Below are 17,126 nucleotides of genomic sequence, written 5' to 3'. Positions count from 1 at the left end.
CATTGGGAGACGCTGCCACTGCTCCACCTCAAAACCGTGGTCTTCGAAGTACTTTTTCACATGTTGCTTTTTCTACGCTATTTCTTTTTTCAGCCCTCAGCCTGTTATGATACCTTTTCTCTACTACTCACACAAATTATACACGAAAGCTTGTTCACTCACCAATGCAGAACCGGCGGTCGATGCTAAAGGTGCCTTTCTTTTCAAAACTGCGTGTGATTGCTGTAGCAAGATAGCAAAGTGGGCGAGTTGGTTAGGATTCATCGTACTTTAGCAACAACGCAAAAGCAATGCGGAAACAATGATTGATTTATGGGGTTTTACATGCCAAAATCACTTTTTGATTATGAGGCACGCCTCATAGTGGAGGACTCCGAATATTTTGACCACCTGGGGTTCTTTAACGTGCACCTAAATATAAGTACACGGGTATTTTCGCGTAAACAAGGAAGAAACACTCCAAAGAAACGGCGTCGTGTTTCTTCCTTTTGTCCGTGCCGCTTTCGCGCTGCTACCAAAAGTACGAGTAATTGATGTGTTGACATTAGCCGGGGTAGAAGTACATCAGCGCGGATCGCGTAAATGCTTGCTTAGTCGTACAACTGAAAAAATTATAATTGTCAGTAGGCTGAGTATGAAAGTTGTGTGCGGAGTATGGCCGTATTTGTTTGATTACTCGAGCATGCAAGCAGTACACCTGTTTCACTTAGGCCGAAGCCGAAGGGACCGATTAAACGTATTTATCTACTGCGAAATAAAATAAATAAATAAATAAATAATTTGATAACACCTCCAAGCTTACGGTTGACATCTTATTCATACGAACGACCGACCGCATTGAAATCTAATACACATGCGTTCCAAGGCTTCCTCACCGAAGCGCCCCTCTCATTGTATGTGTCATCGCCCGAGCCTGGAGAGATCTACACGGGCTCTGATTTTCGTGTCACTTTTTGTTACCTGAAAGTAGAATCGACGTCACGATAGGGTTCTGCAGGCTCACGTCACCGTCAGTCACCATGTTATATGCTCTCTGACACAGCAACTTGCGTCATTGTTGGATAGTGTAACTGCTACTGCCATCGACGCTTAGACCTCACATTACTTTGGGTCTCGTATTCCCATAATATAGGGCAAATTATTTTTACTGAACGGAAGTGGAAAACGTGCACATTTGCAAATATTCATTACTATGTCTTGAGGGTGTGCTCAGTAATTCGGTCCTTCGGGGACTTCTACTGGAGCCGAACCCGTTAAAATATGTTTGAAATGTGGCGTGGTGACAAAGAGAATACCAGGTGCTAGACAAGCATCCGGTTGCGCCTGCGTGGCACTTCGGTTCCCACATGTGCACTTCATCTCGAGCATCCAGTTTCACCAAAGAAACAGCTTCTTTCAGTATGCACTGCATGTTCTTTCACATAAAGCTTGTTACTTGCGTCCATGTGTTGTCTTTATTGTCACGTCCCCTAGCGATGTTGCAAAAATGTTCGATAGAGAGCCTGCCTCCATTTGCCGCTTAGGTTCGGCACATTGGAGGGCTCGCTTCCCACGGCGACTGTCAAAAACCACCCCGACTTCGACGCATTCGTCGATGACCTCATCTCGCCCAGCGTAGCCTGGTCAGACGTCGCCTGGCTGCGAAATATTTCCGGGCTGCCGGTTGTCATGAAGGGCGTCCTCACGCGTAAGTTGCAACTCTCCTCGCAGGCCGAGGGACTTTCTTCTTTCGTAGTCCTCAATAAACTACACGCACGAACACACACAAGCATGCGCAAGCTGTATCAAGACAGCATGTTGGGCCAGTTGACACCTTCTTTGGTCCTCGTCTTGTTTTCGCTGTAACGAACCTTACTATGAATGCAAGCTGTGCTCTAGAAATTGCATGGCACTGCAGTTGTTGCAACATGCCGCAACTTGCACACAATACCAACAACAATATCCAATTAATATAGAAAAGCTCGATCACGGACGCTTAGAGCTATTATATATATATATATATACATATATATATATATATATATATATATATATATGTGTGTGTGTGTGTGTGTGTGTGTGTGTGTGTGTGTGTGTGTGTGTGTGTGTGTGTGTGTGTGTGTGTGTGTGTGTGTGTGTGTGTGTGTGTGTGTGTGTGTGTGTGTGTGTGTGTGTGTGTGTGTGTGTGTGTGTGTGTGTGTGTGTGTGTGTGTGTGTGTGTGTGTGTGTGTGTGTGTGTGTGTGTGTGTGTGTGTGTGCGTGTGTGTGTGTGTGTGTGTGTGAAGCGCACGCTGTGCCAACGCTGGTAACTCCCGTTCCAGCTGCAGCCGCCATAAAGTGCCACCAGAGCGGTGCTGCAGCCATCATCGTGTCCAACCACGGCGGGCGCCAGCTGGATGGCACCCCGGCTTCGGTACGTTATTTGATACAACTACTGCCTAAACTAAGTTTTGCTAACACCTCACGATTAGGAATCGATTAGAAACCGATTGCATTAATGAATGGTTAACAGAGCGAGCGAACAACGGCACAATTGTTGGCTCGGTGAGCACATACCGGAGGTAAAAAGTGCTCCTATGCGAGTCAGATGTGAAATTATTACCGACACTATTTCTTTTTAGCAGTCTTCCTAAGAGGATAAGGAAACGGAGAGGTTCAAGTTTTTGCTATATACAATATACAGAAAGCCCCCTCAGTGGGACCCTAAACCACTCCTTGGGCACTGGCTGAAAAACACATTCCGCTGGTAGCATGCGTCGTAGCTGTGACGATGTGAGCCAAATTTCGCAGCCTTGTGCGGAGCGTGCAGCTCGCAAGGGGGGCGCGAAGTTAAATTTTCTCCGATCATCCCGTTTTCCAACAGAGGCGCTCTCCTGACACCTTTCGAAGCTGCCGGTGACTTGCATATTTCTTCATATTCAAGATCCCCGTAGGTGGTTGCTATTCACAGGTGACCCGCCGCGGTGCCTTAGCGGCTAATGGCGTTGCGCTGCTAAGCACTGGGTCGCATTATCAAACCACACACCACTGCGGCCGCATTTCGATGGGGGTGAAATGGCCGAGTCCCCCGCTGTACACGGCGTGCCTCGTAACCACATCTTTATTTTGGCACGTAAGCTTTTCTTCGTCTAATTCTGTTTTACATCGATCAAAAACGGCGTCTGGATCAGTGCGCTTCTTCATAGTGTTAAAGTGTATGTAATTGACGCAGTTAACTAAGCAGACCGAATTTAACGGAAATCTGCGTTTCGAATTTTGACACAGTTACGCACTTCCGCAAGGTGACTATCGTCATGCTCACGTATGTAGGAATAACTATTTGGCCGCATGGCTTATCGCTGTCGCAGCCATTTGGTATCGTTAATTTCGATTAGTTTTCAATTAAACTAGCCTCGAACCACGTGAAACTTATGCACAGCACTGCCACTCCTGGAGAGGAATGACGGTTAGCGCTCACTCCTGGCTGCTGCTTACTAAACGCGTACAAGCGTACGTCGCTTCGTATAAAGCACCTTAAGTGCGCGCTCCGGATTTGGCTGCTATAGCAGACGTAGCAAATGTTGCACTATGGCAGAATAGCGCGGCCCAGGGGGCGCTCGTGGAAAACGGCCCTCAGCGCCTCAAGTGAGAAAGCGCCGCAACAGTCTCCCAAACGAACGCGGGGCTGCAGTAAGCACGTTGCTTTTACGTTTTACGAAACTGTTGGCCTGTTCCTTTTGTTTCTCTCAGTGAGAATATTGAAAACAGTGAGGAGGCTACGATCATCACTTTAGATGTGGCTACGAAAACGCCTTAGATGTGTCTTGCGCAGAAAACTGCATAAGAACCATGCACCAACATCTGCAAGCGTATATACCACTGATCGTTTTGCGGTACGGTTTGAAAAGTATCGATTCACAGTAGGAGTTCCTTTACGCAAAACAACTCGAGAAGGGCGAGGATTGCGTACAGAAAGTTGTTTGCTAGGTTGAGAAGACCATACCTGACAACGGCGATTCGTGGTTTCAGCGAAATGCAATTTACTAGTGAAACTCGCAATGCGTGCTGCGTCGCGCCAGCAGGCCACACAGGCGTTCAGCTAGAACATCATCCGAGCAGTTCAAGTGCAACTCCAAACCTTGCTGTAGCTGTCAATAATTCACCCCCTTCGTGTGAAACTACCAAATTTTGAAGAGTTTCCTGCTTTTGTGCAGTTAATTCACGTACGGTGGAAAGAATGTCCTACGTCTCCCACCAGGTTCGCAAGATGCACTGGCTGACACTTTCAGTGCTATATCTAGTACATGTTCACAGATACCCAAGAAAGTGGGCACCAGAACGTCCTCCGCGGTAGCTCAACGTTAGAGCAGTGCATGCGTAACGCGAAAGAGGCGAACATCAGCACCACCGCCAGGTTGCCTTTCCGTTCATGTTTATTTTCCTTTCCTCTATTATTTGCGTTTTTCAGTTAACAAACAGAGTTAATTTTCCCTACGCTTTCCTCAGCTTCCTGAGTCTCCATAACTTGACTTTGTATAGAACTGTTCGCAGTTAGCGATAGAACTAACATTTACAAACGTCGATGATCAGCCCACATTTAACTATGTAAAGGCCGTGCTGTCACCTTACGAAATGGCCCCCACCATGCTGCTGGATCTTAGTCTGATTAGCTTTCGCCAGTTTTAAGGGTTACTTTGTTTGCAATAACATGCATGGAGCAGCTTACAGGTACCTTCGGATGGAGTCGTCAGGTCTAATGTGTATGTTCACTCCACAGGTTGTTCGAGTTACAAAAGGACAGAGTGGTAGGCTAGTTGGTATGACATTATCTACACATTAGCGTAAAAACACACGGATGGCGAAAGGAGCAGACGGGACATAGTGCTAACAAAACAACTGAGTGTTTATTGCCCGAGAACAGATCTATTTCTAATCGTACAAAAGTATAAGGGAAAAGGAACGCACATAAGCAAATCAACCCAGCCATTTCAGCTGACACGGGCGGCTAACGCAAAAAAAAACATTTATTTTTCTGATAAAGAGATTGATGGGCAACTAACGCAACTCCTGTTCCTAATCTCTGCAGCTCCTACTATTTCTCTGGTCAGGGTTTACGGCCAGCGAATGAGCGTGATTAAACAGAGGCTTGCATCCGCAGCGTGCGCAATGCGTGGCAAGGTGGCCTGATAGGGCAAGCTTTTCAATGCTATATCTGTGCTCTCGCAATTGCTCGTTGATGCACCTGCCTGTCTACCCGACAAACTCTTTGCCACAGGTCCACGGAATGCAGTAAGCCACCCTTTCAACACAAGAAACAAACGGATCGCGGTGCCTCTTGTCACCCAGATAGGAACAGAGATTGCGTTAGTTACCCGTCAGTCTCCTTATCAGAGAAGGAAATGTTTTGGTCGTGTTAAGGCCGGGATACATGGAGCGATTTCCTCGACGAATTTCGCACAGCAGAAAACGCCGCAGCGGCAGCAGCGGCGTGACGCCCAACTTCCGCTGGCTGGGGATACATGGAGCGAAAAAGCGACGGGTGCCGCCTCAGTGCGGCCAGACAAGGCAAAACTGCTTTAGTCAACATAAAATGCTGAAATAAAGCTAATAGACCTTCGCTCTTTTTTTACAATAGCAAAATGCAGAAGAAAAACCCTAAAACTTTGCCTAAAGCTCCTTCAGTTGCTTTTAATGATGTATCAGTATATTTTGTGCCTGTTTAGCGGAGAGAGTGAGTTGTAAATAAGCGGTATATAGGCCACGCTGTGCGTAATCGGAATGGAATGTAATGGAAAAACTTTATTTCTCTATATCTCAGAGTGATTGGCGGTTGGCCGGTGTCTTCATGTTTTGAGTCCTGGCCGCTTCACAAGGTCGGCGCCCCTATTCCAGGGCACCGCTGAGTCTTGCTGCCTCGCAGGCGTGCTGCACAATTGCCCGTTGGGCTGCGAGCTCGCTGCTGGTGAGCAGACCCTCCCATTGTTCCGCACTTGGGTTTTTTACTTTATGGAATGCGAAATTACGCTTGCATTCCCACGTGATGCGGTATAACGTGGGGGTTGTTCCGCAGCACGGACGTGTATCCCTGTACTGGGTAGGGAACATTTTGTGTAATGTGTGCAGGTTGAAGAACGTGCCCGCTTGCAGTGCTTACTGCCTCACGTTGTGTGAGCGATGTGTGGGGTGGGGGTGATTTAAGTCTCCTTCCTTTGTAGTGGTTAAGTAGTAATCAGAAAAGATCGACACAGAGACGTGTCTCCGTCTTTATAATCTTTATAATCGATCCTTCCACTATGCCACAATACGGGACGCTTCTGCACCGCGCAGATAAGCTTATCGTTAAATTCCACGCGAGCTGCCTTTTGAAGTCACGGCCATGTCGTTAGCACAAAGTGCCACGCCCGCGAACAGAGAAGCGCGCACGCGAAAAGCATGTGCCGGCGAGGAAGACGGAAGTGACGGAGGTGTCGGCCAGTGAGCCATGATTGGCTGCCCTCGCTGGCCGCTTCCGGTAGCGTCCGACGATGCGCCTCAAATATCTGGCGGGTCCTGATCGGCGGCGGCGGGCGTGTAAAAGCGCTCCATGTATGCCGGCCTTTAGTCGCCTGGGCCAGTTGCACTTGCTGGGTTTATTTGTTTGTTTGCCTTCCTTCTCACTTCCATTTGTGCGATTATGTATATATCTGCTCTCGTGCAATAAACACTCACGTGTTAGTTAGCGATGTGTCCCGTCTACTTCTTTCACCGTCCGTGTGCTTATTGCGCTACTGTGTGAACGATGTTTGAGTTAACTTGTGTAAAATCTGTAAAAACCAGCTGCTCGGTACGCAAACGGAACCAGTCCAGTATCGTTCACACTCGCCTGTGCGCATAGTAAGTATAACTTGCTGTGCGCAAACTTCCCCAAGTAACAGAAGCTAATTGTCTCTATGCTGATAAATTATTACTCAAAATGTATAAAATTCAATGGTAGTGTTGTGGAGATTATAGAAAAATTTATGCATGGAAAAATATTTATCTGCATGGAACTGGCCTTCACACATATATTTAATTTCATTTTGAGGCTATGCCGCGAGGCAACCGAAGCGAATAATTATTTTTGTTTGTACATTTCTACCGGGTTTTACTTTTTTGGAGTGCAAAACTAAAATAAAAAGGAAGACAAACATTGCGACCGAACCCCATCTCACGATGACAGTCGGCGGTAATGCATTTACCAATAAATTAATATGGCGACAAACGTATTTCCACCACCGAGACGAGTTATGCATGAGGCATGTACTGCAGCGGGACTCCTCTCTCGCGTTTTCCTAAGAACACTAGGCGCCATCTAGCGCCGCCACCACGAAGCCCGCGCGTGGCCTCCGAAATTCGTGGCGCGCCGGTGTATGTTGTTGTAGCCTGTCGCATATGTGGCTCTTACCCACGATGGGGGATTCGCCAAGAAATGGGTGGATTATTCCGAATTAATTTGTGGCATACATTTCCTAATATTTATGGAATTAGCATTGAATAGCGTAAAATTAACTGTTAAAATCAGGAAGGTCATATGGAATGAGTAATAATAAATTTAAAAGTTAAAAAAATAATTTAGCAGGGCATTCGTTTAGATTCTGTAAGGAATGATTGGACAGCGGCGCAAGCATCCCTGTGGCTGAATCCCAAAGCGGTCTCCCCGAAGGAAAGAATAGCAGGCGAACGCTGAGAAACGCGTCACGCGGCGACCGGGCGCCTCTCTGCCTAGACCAATTAAACCTTAGGACCAATTAAAGTTTCTTGTCTGTCTGTCTGTCTGTATGGACACGCTGCGCCATCTAGTGGCGCTGCCGAGTAGTTCTCGCGGACTCCAAGACTAGAAGCGTGGCGCGCCGTTGCCTGCGAATGCTGAGAGGTGTTCCTTGACCTGCCGCACCCTCAGTGGCATGTACGAAGTAGCCCAAGTTGGCGAGAGGTTCATGGAGGGGCGGCACATACCCACTGCATTTGAACGGCAGCCGGATAATGCATCAGGTTTCTGCCCTTGAGGAACCCTTGTGAGGTGGGCTCGATTCCGCTCATCATCGGAGAAATTTTAGGGATCTTTTTTCTTTCGTCATTCCAGAGTGGCACATTTCCAGTATAACATACCTAGTTATCGAAGTAGACGTCAAAGGCGTTTATTGAAGATTGGCGCACACATACTGGCACATACCCGGTACTCCAAGTAGGCGTCAAAGGGTTTCTTCCAACAGCGGTACCTTCCCAGCCTCGCATCTACAGTGGCTCACATCGGCTGGGACATGTTTATTGAAGAGCGACACGTGTGTACACATTGCCACATACTACGTGACTCAAGCTGGTCCTATGGTGGATTTCGAACCCTGTCCTCTGGGCACAGCATCCCGATGCACTACCCATCAGACTGGGCGTGACCTAGATAGGCATGAAGACGGTTTGATAGAAACATGCTTACATAGAAACATAGCCCCCAGAAAGTGCCTGAAGTAACGTAAGAAATCTAACGCTTTAAAAAAACGCATGACATTTCAAATAAGTTATGTGTGACTGTTGTTACAGCTCCGAACGCGGCACTTAAGACGAAAATAGCGCAAAAATATGGAGATGCTATTCTGGACATTGGTAAATTTCGCATATATTTGAATGCGCCATCTCGTCACTTCTGATTCGTTCAAAGAGTTGCCACGGCATCTCTGATTGTCTCGAAACGACGTCATTGTAGAATCTGACAATATGGCACAATTTTGATTGCGTCTAGTACAGCACACCGAGAGAAAAAGAGAGAAAGACATAGCGTTGTCTGTTCCTCTTCCTTGTCCCGGATCATTGCGCTGTTCCCGTTCTAAATGCCGCGTACACACAGCACACTCTCCATGAACGTGGTCCCCGACACCGGGTGTCTCTCACAGATCGACGTCCTGCCCGAGATCGTGGAAGCTGTTGGCGGTCGCCTTGAAGTGTATCTGGACAGTGGAGTTCGTACGGGCGCCGACGTGGCCCGGGCGCTGGCTCTAGGAGCTCGAGCAGCCTTCATTGGCAGACCCGTAGTCTGGGGGCTCGCTTACAACGTAAGTCACAGCATGTGCACACGATAGCAACGGTCAGCGAGATTATTCTTTGCGTGCAGGAACAACCACAGCCCACCAAGATAACGAGGCTGAACATTCCTGCCGAGTGCTTACGGTCTTTAGTACAAGTCTTCGCATCATGATCAAGATCATGACATCCTTGTGAGCTTAAGCTTACGGAAGGAATTAATCGATCTTCTAACTTCCAGATATACATTCGAGGGAACGCAGCCACGTTAGCATGCTAAATGTCAAGTAAACATATAGAATGGACATAACGCGGCCACACTGCAGCCATACAATGGAAGCCCGTTGTACAAATCATTGTAAACCGGCAGGAACCAAGTTATGAGTACCCTGCTTAATCAGAAGCTTTAATGTTACTGTAGCCATTCAGATTTCACGATATCACAAAGCTTTCGCCGCAGAATAAATAATTACAAGATGAAAAGCTTTTCTTCCGCCGCGAAGATTTCCGAGGCCGTAATACATGTTCAGTCAGCAACGACCGTAGCTAAGGAACCTGGGGTTCATTAAAGCACATCCAAACCTCGGTACACTGGCAACTTAGCACTGTGCTCGCTATCAGAGTACGGCGGTCGCGATCGGAAGCCGAGCCCCCGGCTTCGTGTTCAACAGCAGGAGGCTGTAGAGATTGAATCAATGCGGTGGGTCGTAACCTGTGTGAAACATGAGCCGCTACAATAAAAGCTAGCTGGCGCTAGCACTACGTCATGCATGATGGTGACGTGCACGGTGTGAACGTCTTTCTTTTGCACATTTGTCTTTTACACTGTTGCCGTTTCTAAAGGTAATCACACCGTGCTCTTTGGTCATTTCTGGCCCTTGAGCCCTTAAGCGCCACGTGTCAATCAAACAAAGTTAATTAAACCACTAAACCCACTAACTTATGTTGAGCAAACTCCCCTCGGCAGTATTTTAAAGTGCTCTGAAGAGAGGTTGCAACGACCTACAGGCTTTAACCACAAGGTTAATAATTTTTCTGCTATCAAAAGCCAAAGCTTATACCCCTCAGCAGATAAAAACAAAGAATATGACACATTTGCTAAAATAATAAGCGGCGCAAGCTGATTAGCATGGTTGCTTGCAATATGTCCGTCACCCGCCGTGGTTGCTCAGTGGCTATGGTGTTCGGCTGCTGAGCACCAGGTCGCGGGATCGAATCCGGGCCACGACGGCTGCATTTCGATGGGGGCGAAATGCGAAAACACCCGTGTACTTAGATTTAGGTGCACGTTAGAACCCCAGGTGGTCGAAATTTTCGGAGTCCGCCACTACGGCGTGCCCCATAATCAGAAATTGGTTTTGGCACGTAAAACTCCATAATTTAAAATATGTCCGTCCGAAAGCCAATCAGGCGAAATTTCAGTGCCTCTCCGACCATAAATTCTAGAAAATAAACGTTGCTTTAGTGCCTCCAAACGATAATCCAGCAATCTCCGGAAGCTCCGTGTAATCATTGCCCAACTTGGCGACTCGTCTCTCTGACAGGGCAAGTCGGGTGTGAGCACGGTGCTTGACATATACAGATCTGAGCTTGAGCGGACACTCAGGCTACTAGGTGAGTGTTTCTCAGCTAACCCTACATTCCTGTATATGTCCAGAGGCCATTCCTTCCACTAAAATGTGCGTAATTAAAACGCTTAATTTCCCCGCCCGCAACGTGCGCAGCACATCTACACCTTGTACTGGTGAAAGTAAAACCGTTTAAAATTATTACTTTGAAGGGCAGACCAGGTATGTGTAGGTATCTTTTTCTGCATTGCTGTCTTTTGCAGTTAATCGCACTTATAACATTGCGCACTACTTCATGAGCGTGCTTTCCAGCCGCGTAGAAATATTTTCTTTTATCCTGAAAATAAGAAATCTACACACTGAAGCTTTGGTCGCACTCTTTTGATATAAACTCATCTTGTGTATGGACCATTTCGCGGCTTATAATTACTTTTGGTTATCTATCACCTGATATACCATCTTTGAAGCAGTCCACAACAACAACAAGAATGCGAAGGTTTATTTTTTTGGCCAATTTATTTTCTTTGCTTATTCTTCTTGATTTTCTTGGTACCTCCTTAAAATTAATTGCAGATTTCAGGGAAGACATGTCCCAAGAATATGAGACAATGGCTCAGCATGGGAGAAATAAGCGTACAGTGCCAAAAATTACGAGGAACAAGACAGCGACGTGATGAAACTTCAGATCTAAATTTCGACATCACTTTACTGACGTTCGTATCCATCAATTTCTGTCCTTACAGATGAAACCTGTTAAGATTCCATATGCGTGGTAACGATATAGGTGGTGCTGACGGTAAACAGTGCAAGTACGGGAAACCGCACCGTGCGCGGTAAACTGACCGCGGTTCCTTCCCGCGGTTCGTGCGCAGGGTGCCCCGACGTCACGGAGCTCACCCCCGAGTTGGTCGGGCGTAGGAGCCACTTTGCGTCGCCTCACCACCGGCCGCCATTTCCTGCAGAAGGGGAAGGCAGCAGAAGCGGCGCGCCGGACTGGACGACTACGGCGAGCGAACCACTCTGAGGCCTGCGAACAACTGTGGAGCGCTCGAGCACTGGATCGGGGGCGGTCGTGCAAATCATAGCAGTGCTCAGTGCTAACTTCAACGGGGCACCAACTTCCACTTGCCTAGAAGTATTCTGAGAGGAACATTCGACAGCTATATTAAATGGGTTGAGGCTGATCGTTGAGACGTACTCTCTCAAAATACCGTGCGACACGGGCTGAAGGTGGGCTGGTTGGGGCGTGCTTCAAGGATTCCCCAGCGCTGAAAAGATATGGAACTTGACGAATAAGAAGACAAAGGAGGACACGGGCCAACCAAAGTGATTTTAACAAGTACGAAAAGGTAATTTCATTCTTTTGGGTGGAATGAGTTTTTTGACAGCGGAGGTAATAAAGGCAAAACTTGGTTTTCTTGAACATCACGCCGAAGCCGCCACGCCCATCAGTGTAAAAAACACATAATAAATTATGGGATTTTACGTGCCAAAACCACTTTCTGATTATGAGGCACGCCGTAGTGGAGGACTCCGGAAATTTCTACCACCTGGGGTTCTTTAACGTGCGCCTAAATCTAAGCACACGGGTGTTTTCGCATTTCGCCCCCATCGAAACGCGGCCGCCGTGGCCAGGATTCAATCCCGCGACCTCGTACTCAGCAGCCCAACACCATAGCCACTGAGCAACAACGGGGGGTCCCCATCAGTGTGACGTCATAGATTTCATTTGTATGTTCTTTAATAGAAAACATTTTCCTAACATACCAGGCTGAATCTTAGTTCCTTTAGGGTGTGCAATGTGATCATCCTTCAAGGATAACTAATTAACTACATCCAAGCCTAGGCCGTCGGCTTCGTCCGAGGCCCATCGTGTTCCGTCTTTTGCGGCCCACCGAACGTGCTGCACCCGACGTGGTCCCTTCGCTATTCCAGAAGCGTAATTTATTGGTACAGATTAGCTGATAGTTTTGTCTCATGCTAGTTTTCAACTTATTTACACCGTGGCTGCCTAACAATAATTGGGCGTTCGAGTATAATCTACGAGGCTTGCTTCGGTGCTCGAAATTGACTAAACGATGCGAACAAGCGGAGGGAACGTGGATTAGGAGCACGTGCGTCCTCGTGATCCTGACTGACCGGCGGCGGCTGCAGTTAAGACTGCAGTGCCGCGTCGCTGTTAATGAGGTTCAGTCTACTGGCTTTACCACGATATGACGAGTGCTCTGAAGAAATAAAAATCTGTTTTCGAGTCTTCGTGACCATAATCATTGTCGTCAGAGGGAACAATGATATTAGAGCAAGGGGGATGACATACACAGGATATGCAAGACGCGGCTGAAGATACCCAGTGCCCCATCACTAACTGTTGGCTACGAGGCCACACGATTTCTATCATTTAAAGCGGGGGTATTGTAAATTGTTGCGGCGTAGTAGGCTGTTGTCGGTAAGTTTCAACGGGGGTGTCGTCATTACCACAACAATATAACGCGCCGCGGTATTATTTGGTGTTGTGGTTGGCAGCGAGATTGCCACTGTGTGCGCCTCCTGCTGAACCCACAAGCATTCCTGATCCTCGGATCAAATTGGGGACATGCTACACGCTACACAACAAAGATACTGATGACTTTTACAATCATCTTCAACGTTTTCTACCCCAATTTTTCGTATTACAGTTTTTTCATGAAAGACAGAATGAAAGTAAGCGCGGAGGTGGCTCAGTGACAATGGAAATTATAGGTTGCTGAATTAAATATTTGCGAGGGCTTCCCTCCCTCTTCTCCGGGTGACCCGCTGCGCGGCTAAATGCTCGTTTTCCAGACGGAAACCGTTGTCCCGCGTCTAGCCTCCCACTTGGCATCCAGGACTTCGTCGACATAATTAGAGTTCGCGTGAGTTTAATTAAACATGAATCTCCTACGGAGAACAGATACGAGTATGTACACACAAGCTAATTGCATGATATTGTATTATAATAGGAGTCAAAGTCGCGTAGACATTCGTCACTTACAAAAACTATGCAATAAACGTAACGTAAGGATGCGGAGAACCACTGTCTTAAAATGCGCTAAATGTTCTTTTTTATTTTTTACGAAACTATGCTGCGTTGTCTCCGCCATCACAAGCGACACAGGACTGCATTCCATGTCATAGTCGGTAATGAATCGCAAACTACAGAAGTTAACACGTCCCAGTAAAATAACAGAGCTCACACTGCCCCACCGGTATCGTAGATGTAGAACAAAATAACTGAGGGCTTCCGTTCCTCGCAGCGTTCATGACCGCTATTGCGAAACTAGCAGAAATAAAGCTCTATGTTTTGATTAGTGAACGTACCAGCATTTTCCGTAAACAAAGCATTTGCACAGACGAACGATTGCAGTAGCGAAATAAGCTTCGCGTGAGGAGGAAAAAATAGAACTGAACTAGTGAACGTCCGTAGGCGATGCCTCAATTTGCGTTATGCGGGCTGATAGGAATGGCGAGTCCGTCAGTGCTCGTGCTCCGAAGTCGGTGAGCTCAGCGGCGAGAAGGAGATCTCCCCTCTCCCGGTGACGCAAGCGTCGGATGTCTCGAGCTGTCAATTCCGCACGTGAATGGACGCACCAGCAAATTGTCGTCGCTTTCGGGACTGAGCAGCCCTGGTGACATGGACGCGTTTGCCGAGGGCTTGCGCTGATGCCTGGACGCAGAAATGCCGGCCAACCTCGTGTGAGCCCTACAAGCAAGGCAACCTTCACACAAATGCAGGCCTCTCTGAGCCACTGTTACATCAAAGACAGCGAATCTGTATAAGCGCGTTATCACGCCCCTAGAAAGTGCTGTGGGGCACTATTTGTAATGTCAGAGCCTCGCTAAAACGCAGAAGCACGTAGAAGAGGCAGCCACGAGCGCATTAAACCGCTGCAGCAGCGTTCGAGTGCGGTTGTGACTTGTAGCATGACGGCGGCGTTCACTGTCGCAGCCGTGCACAAAAGTTGTCTGTTCGAATGAGACACACGCAAGGTAAATTTCATTTGTAAACACTGATCAGTAAGCTTGAAAGCGAATTCGTTACTTCGACACATGTTGCGTTGCGTGTATACATTTGGTGTTGACCACCCCGTCGCACGCCGGCCTTGACCTCCACTCGAAAAGCAACTACCTTTACCAGCTTAGCTGGACAATTTCTTTGTTGTACCAAAAGGAATTCTTCTTGGGCAAGTTGGTGCTTAGATTTCCTAGGTATACTTTGTGGCGCAAAATACATTTCTTGAAATGGGACAGAAGAAAGGAAGACAGTGAAGCGCCAATAGCACCCTAATAGTATCGGCATGTGTGACAAGGCGCATCTTCCTGCGCACTCTAAAGCCTGTCGTTGTACGCCATGCTTTGAACAAGTATTGATTCTTGGCAAAAGTAGGGACCAAACTGCAAGGGAGTTGTTGGAAGCGCTTTATATTAAAAAGAAAGGGTCTGATTGTGTTAGCGATATATCTATCGTATTATATTCCGCAGAAATGTGCTTCATGCAAAGTATGTTATCATGACCATGTTGTTCTGTCACACCTTGGCTCCCTGCGCATGAGCGGAAGTTGTATTTTCTTCTGTACGTTTGTTCATGCTGTCATTAAACAGTTGGTAGTTGGCGCTTCACTGTCTTCCTTTCTTCTGTACCTTTTCAAGAAATGTATTTTGCGCCGCAAGGTATACCTGAGATTCTTTGTTGTCCACTGCGAGGAGCCGATTCACGCGGAATAAGATTCACGAAGCAGGCGAGTGGGCGAGCTGTCACTATAGCAGGTAGCGATCTGGGGTGGCTCGCACGAACATTTAATAACGAATTTAAGAACGCGTTCTTAACCCCCGTATTCATAAATGCAACTTAAGTTCAAGCCCACGCTTGACTTGGTCTAAGTGACACCTATCGTGAACGCGCCGAAGGAAACGCAGTGAGCGTCTTTATGCATGTTAACGCCAGGCGTCATCTAAATCAAGTCAAGCATGGGCTTCGACTCAAGTTGCATTTCTGAATACGGGGGTAAGTGTTCCATAGTCAACGTCTAGTCGGCACGAGAACGCGTTCCTAAATTCGTTCGTATTTTCGTTATTAATTGTTCGTGCAAGCCGTCCCTGGTGCGCACGCACAAACACCCTAGAAAGTGGCCTGGAGGACAGAAACCGCCGTATATCCCAATCTTGGGAACTTCGCGCGCGTCAGACGGAAGATGTGGGTTTGACTCTCCGTCTACGGCAAGTTGTTTTTTATTGCGCTTTCATTTCCCACTACCTTATTCTTTCTGCCATTCTAATTATTAAAAAAAAGCACGCAGAAACAAGCACGCGCAGCCAGTTAACTTCCCCTACGCTTTTCCCGGCGTCGCAATTGACTCTTGGCGCCGTAAGGTTGCGACCGACACATCCTTGGCCCAGCCCCTGCATTCCCTTTTCTTTCGTTCATATCATAGATGCTCTTAATTATACTCTAACTAAAAACCTAGTGCGTAACACGTCTTATGTAATACATTACTCGTAATCCCATCTTTGTGAGTTCCACTAAATTTATTCGATTACATTATTTACTCGGTAACGCTCACTGTATTTCGATTAACTTTTGCAGGAACCAGCGGCACGTAAGTAGTTACTCTACTGTCGAGACAGGCTGTAGCAGGCGACGCCGATTTCAGCCATTGAACTCGGCGGGAACAACAGAGCAGAACGCCCCCCGCGGTCGTGCAGAGCGGCCTCGCCTCCCGGCCCTCGTCTTAATTAAGGGCCGCGCAGCCCTCCTGTAATTGTCGACGCCTCGTTCGGCGTCTCGCGATGGTCCTCGTCTATGTGCGGCACGAGTTCCACCACGCCGGAACGCTCACGTTCAGCCAGTTTAGATTTCGCTTTTTATGCGAAGCATATTACGAGAGCTCAACCCAGCTCCTCAGGTGCAGCGGTGTTGCCTTCAATACCACGTGACACCGTGACGTCACGACAGAGGAGAGACGGGGCTCCAACTCGCGCCCTCGCTCGCGGCATCGCGGCGATATATAAGCAGCTGCGCTTGCCTCTGCTAGACACTCACGAGGTGAGATGCCTCCTGGAGACAGAGCTGCTCGTTGGAATGAGAAGCGAAGGTTGCGGCGTGCTACACAGACTGATTTTCTAGCTGGCTTTGGCTCAACTCTTGCAAGATGGGATGGGTGGAAATCGAACCAGAGTCTCCGGAGTGTGAGACGGAGACGCTACCACTGAGCCACGAGTACGATGCTTCAAAGCGGTACAAAAGCGCCTCTAGTGAATGCGGTGTTGCCTTAGAAACTAGCTGTTTCTAAGGCTCAGGCGTGCGTCGCTTGCTCAGGCGCACATTTTGTTGCCGCGCCGAACGCTGCGTTGCTCGACGCTCACCGCGTCCAATGCGGGGCGCGTAGTCGCTGCGCCGTAGCCCACTGTCTTACACCCCTTGGCGGGTCGACGGGAACGCTGTCGCGTTCCACTCTTGAAGGCGAAGCAGAGTAACGCATGAGTTGTTTCTTCGTCTGTCCGAACCAAATATAGCCAAGCAACAGCAGTTCACCAGGCTAAACAGTCGTTCAA

The 17,126-nt window shown here is 47.9% G+C and overlaps 2 protein-coding genes across 6 annotated transcripts in view; one reads left to right on the top strand and one right to left on the bottom strand.

The window, feature by feature from the left end:
- LOC139049181 (uncharacterized) overlaps nucleotides 1-11,748 on the top strand; it is a 56,215-nt gene extending 44,467 nt beyond the window's left edge. For all 5 annotated transcript variants that reach the window (XM_070524504.1, XM_070524499.1, XM_070524503.1 and 2 more), the window contains 5 exons: nucleotides 1,524-1,687; nucleotides 2,301-2,392; nucleotides 8,865-9,023; nucleotides 10,536-10,605; nucleotides 11,432-11,748. In XM_070524504.1, coding sequence (XP_070380605.1) covers nucleotides 1,524-1,687; nucleotides 2,301-2,392; nucleotides 8,865-9,023; nucleotides 10,536-10,605; nucleotides 11,432-11,583 — 637 coding nt within the window. In that variant the 3' untranslated portion in view covers nucleotides 11,584-11,748. The remainder of the gene's footprint in view (nucleotides 1-1,523; nucleotides 1,688-2,300; nucleotides 2,393-8,864; nucleotides 9,024-10,535; nucleotides 10,606-11,431) is intronic.
- A 451-nt stretch (nucleotides 11,749-12,199) lies between these two features.
- LOC139049178 (uncharacterized) overlaps nucleotides 12,200-17,126 on the bottom strand; it is a 136,834-nt gene continuing 131,907 nt past the window's right edge. The window contains exon 24 of the mRNA XM_070524495.1: nucleotides 12,200-14,241. Coding sequence (XP_070380596.1) covers nucleotides 14,079-14,241 — 163 coding nt within the window. The 3' untranslated portion in view covers nucleotides 12,200-14,078. The remainder of the gene's footprint in view (nucleotides 14,242-17,126) is intronic.

This window comes from Dermacentor albipictus, chromosome 8, assembly GCF_038994185.2.
Source record: "Dermacentor albipictus isolate Rhodes 1998 colony chromosome 8, USDA_Dalb.pri_finalv2, whole genome shotgun sequence".
NCBI lineage: Eukaryota > Metazoa > Arthropoda > Arachnida > Ixodida > Ixodidae > Dermacentor > Dermacentor albipictus.
This window is presented reverse-complemented; position numbering and strand designations above follow the sequence as displayed.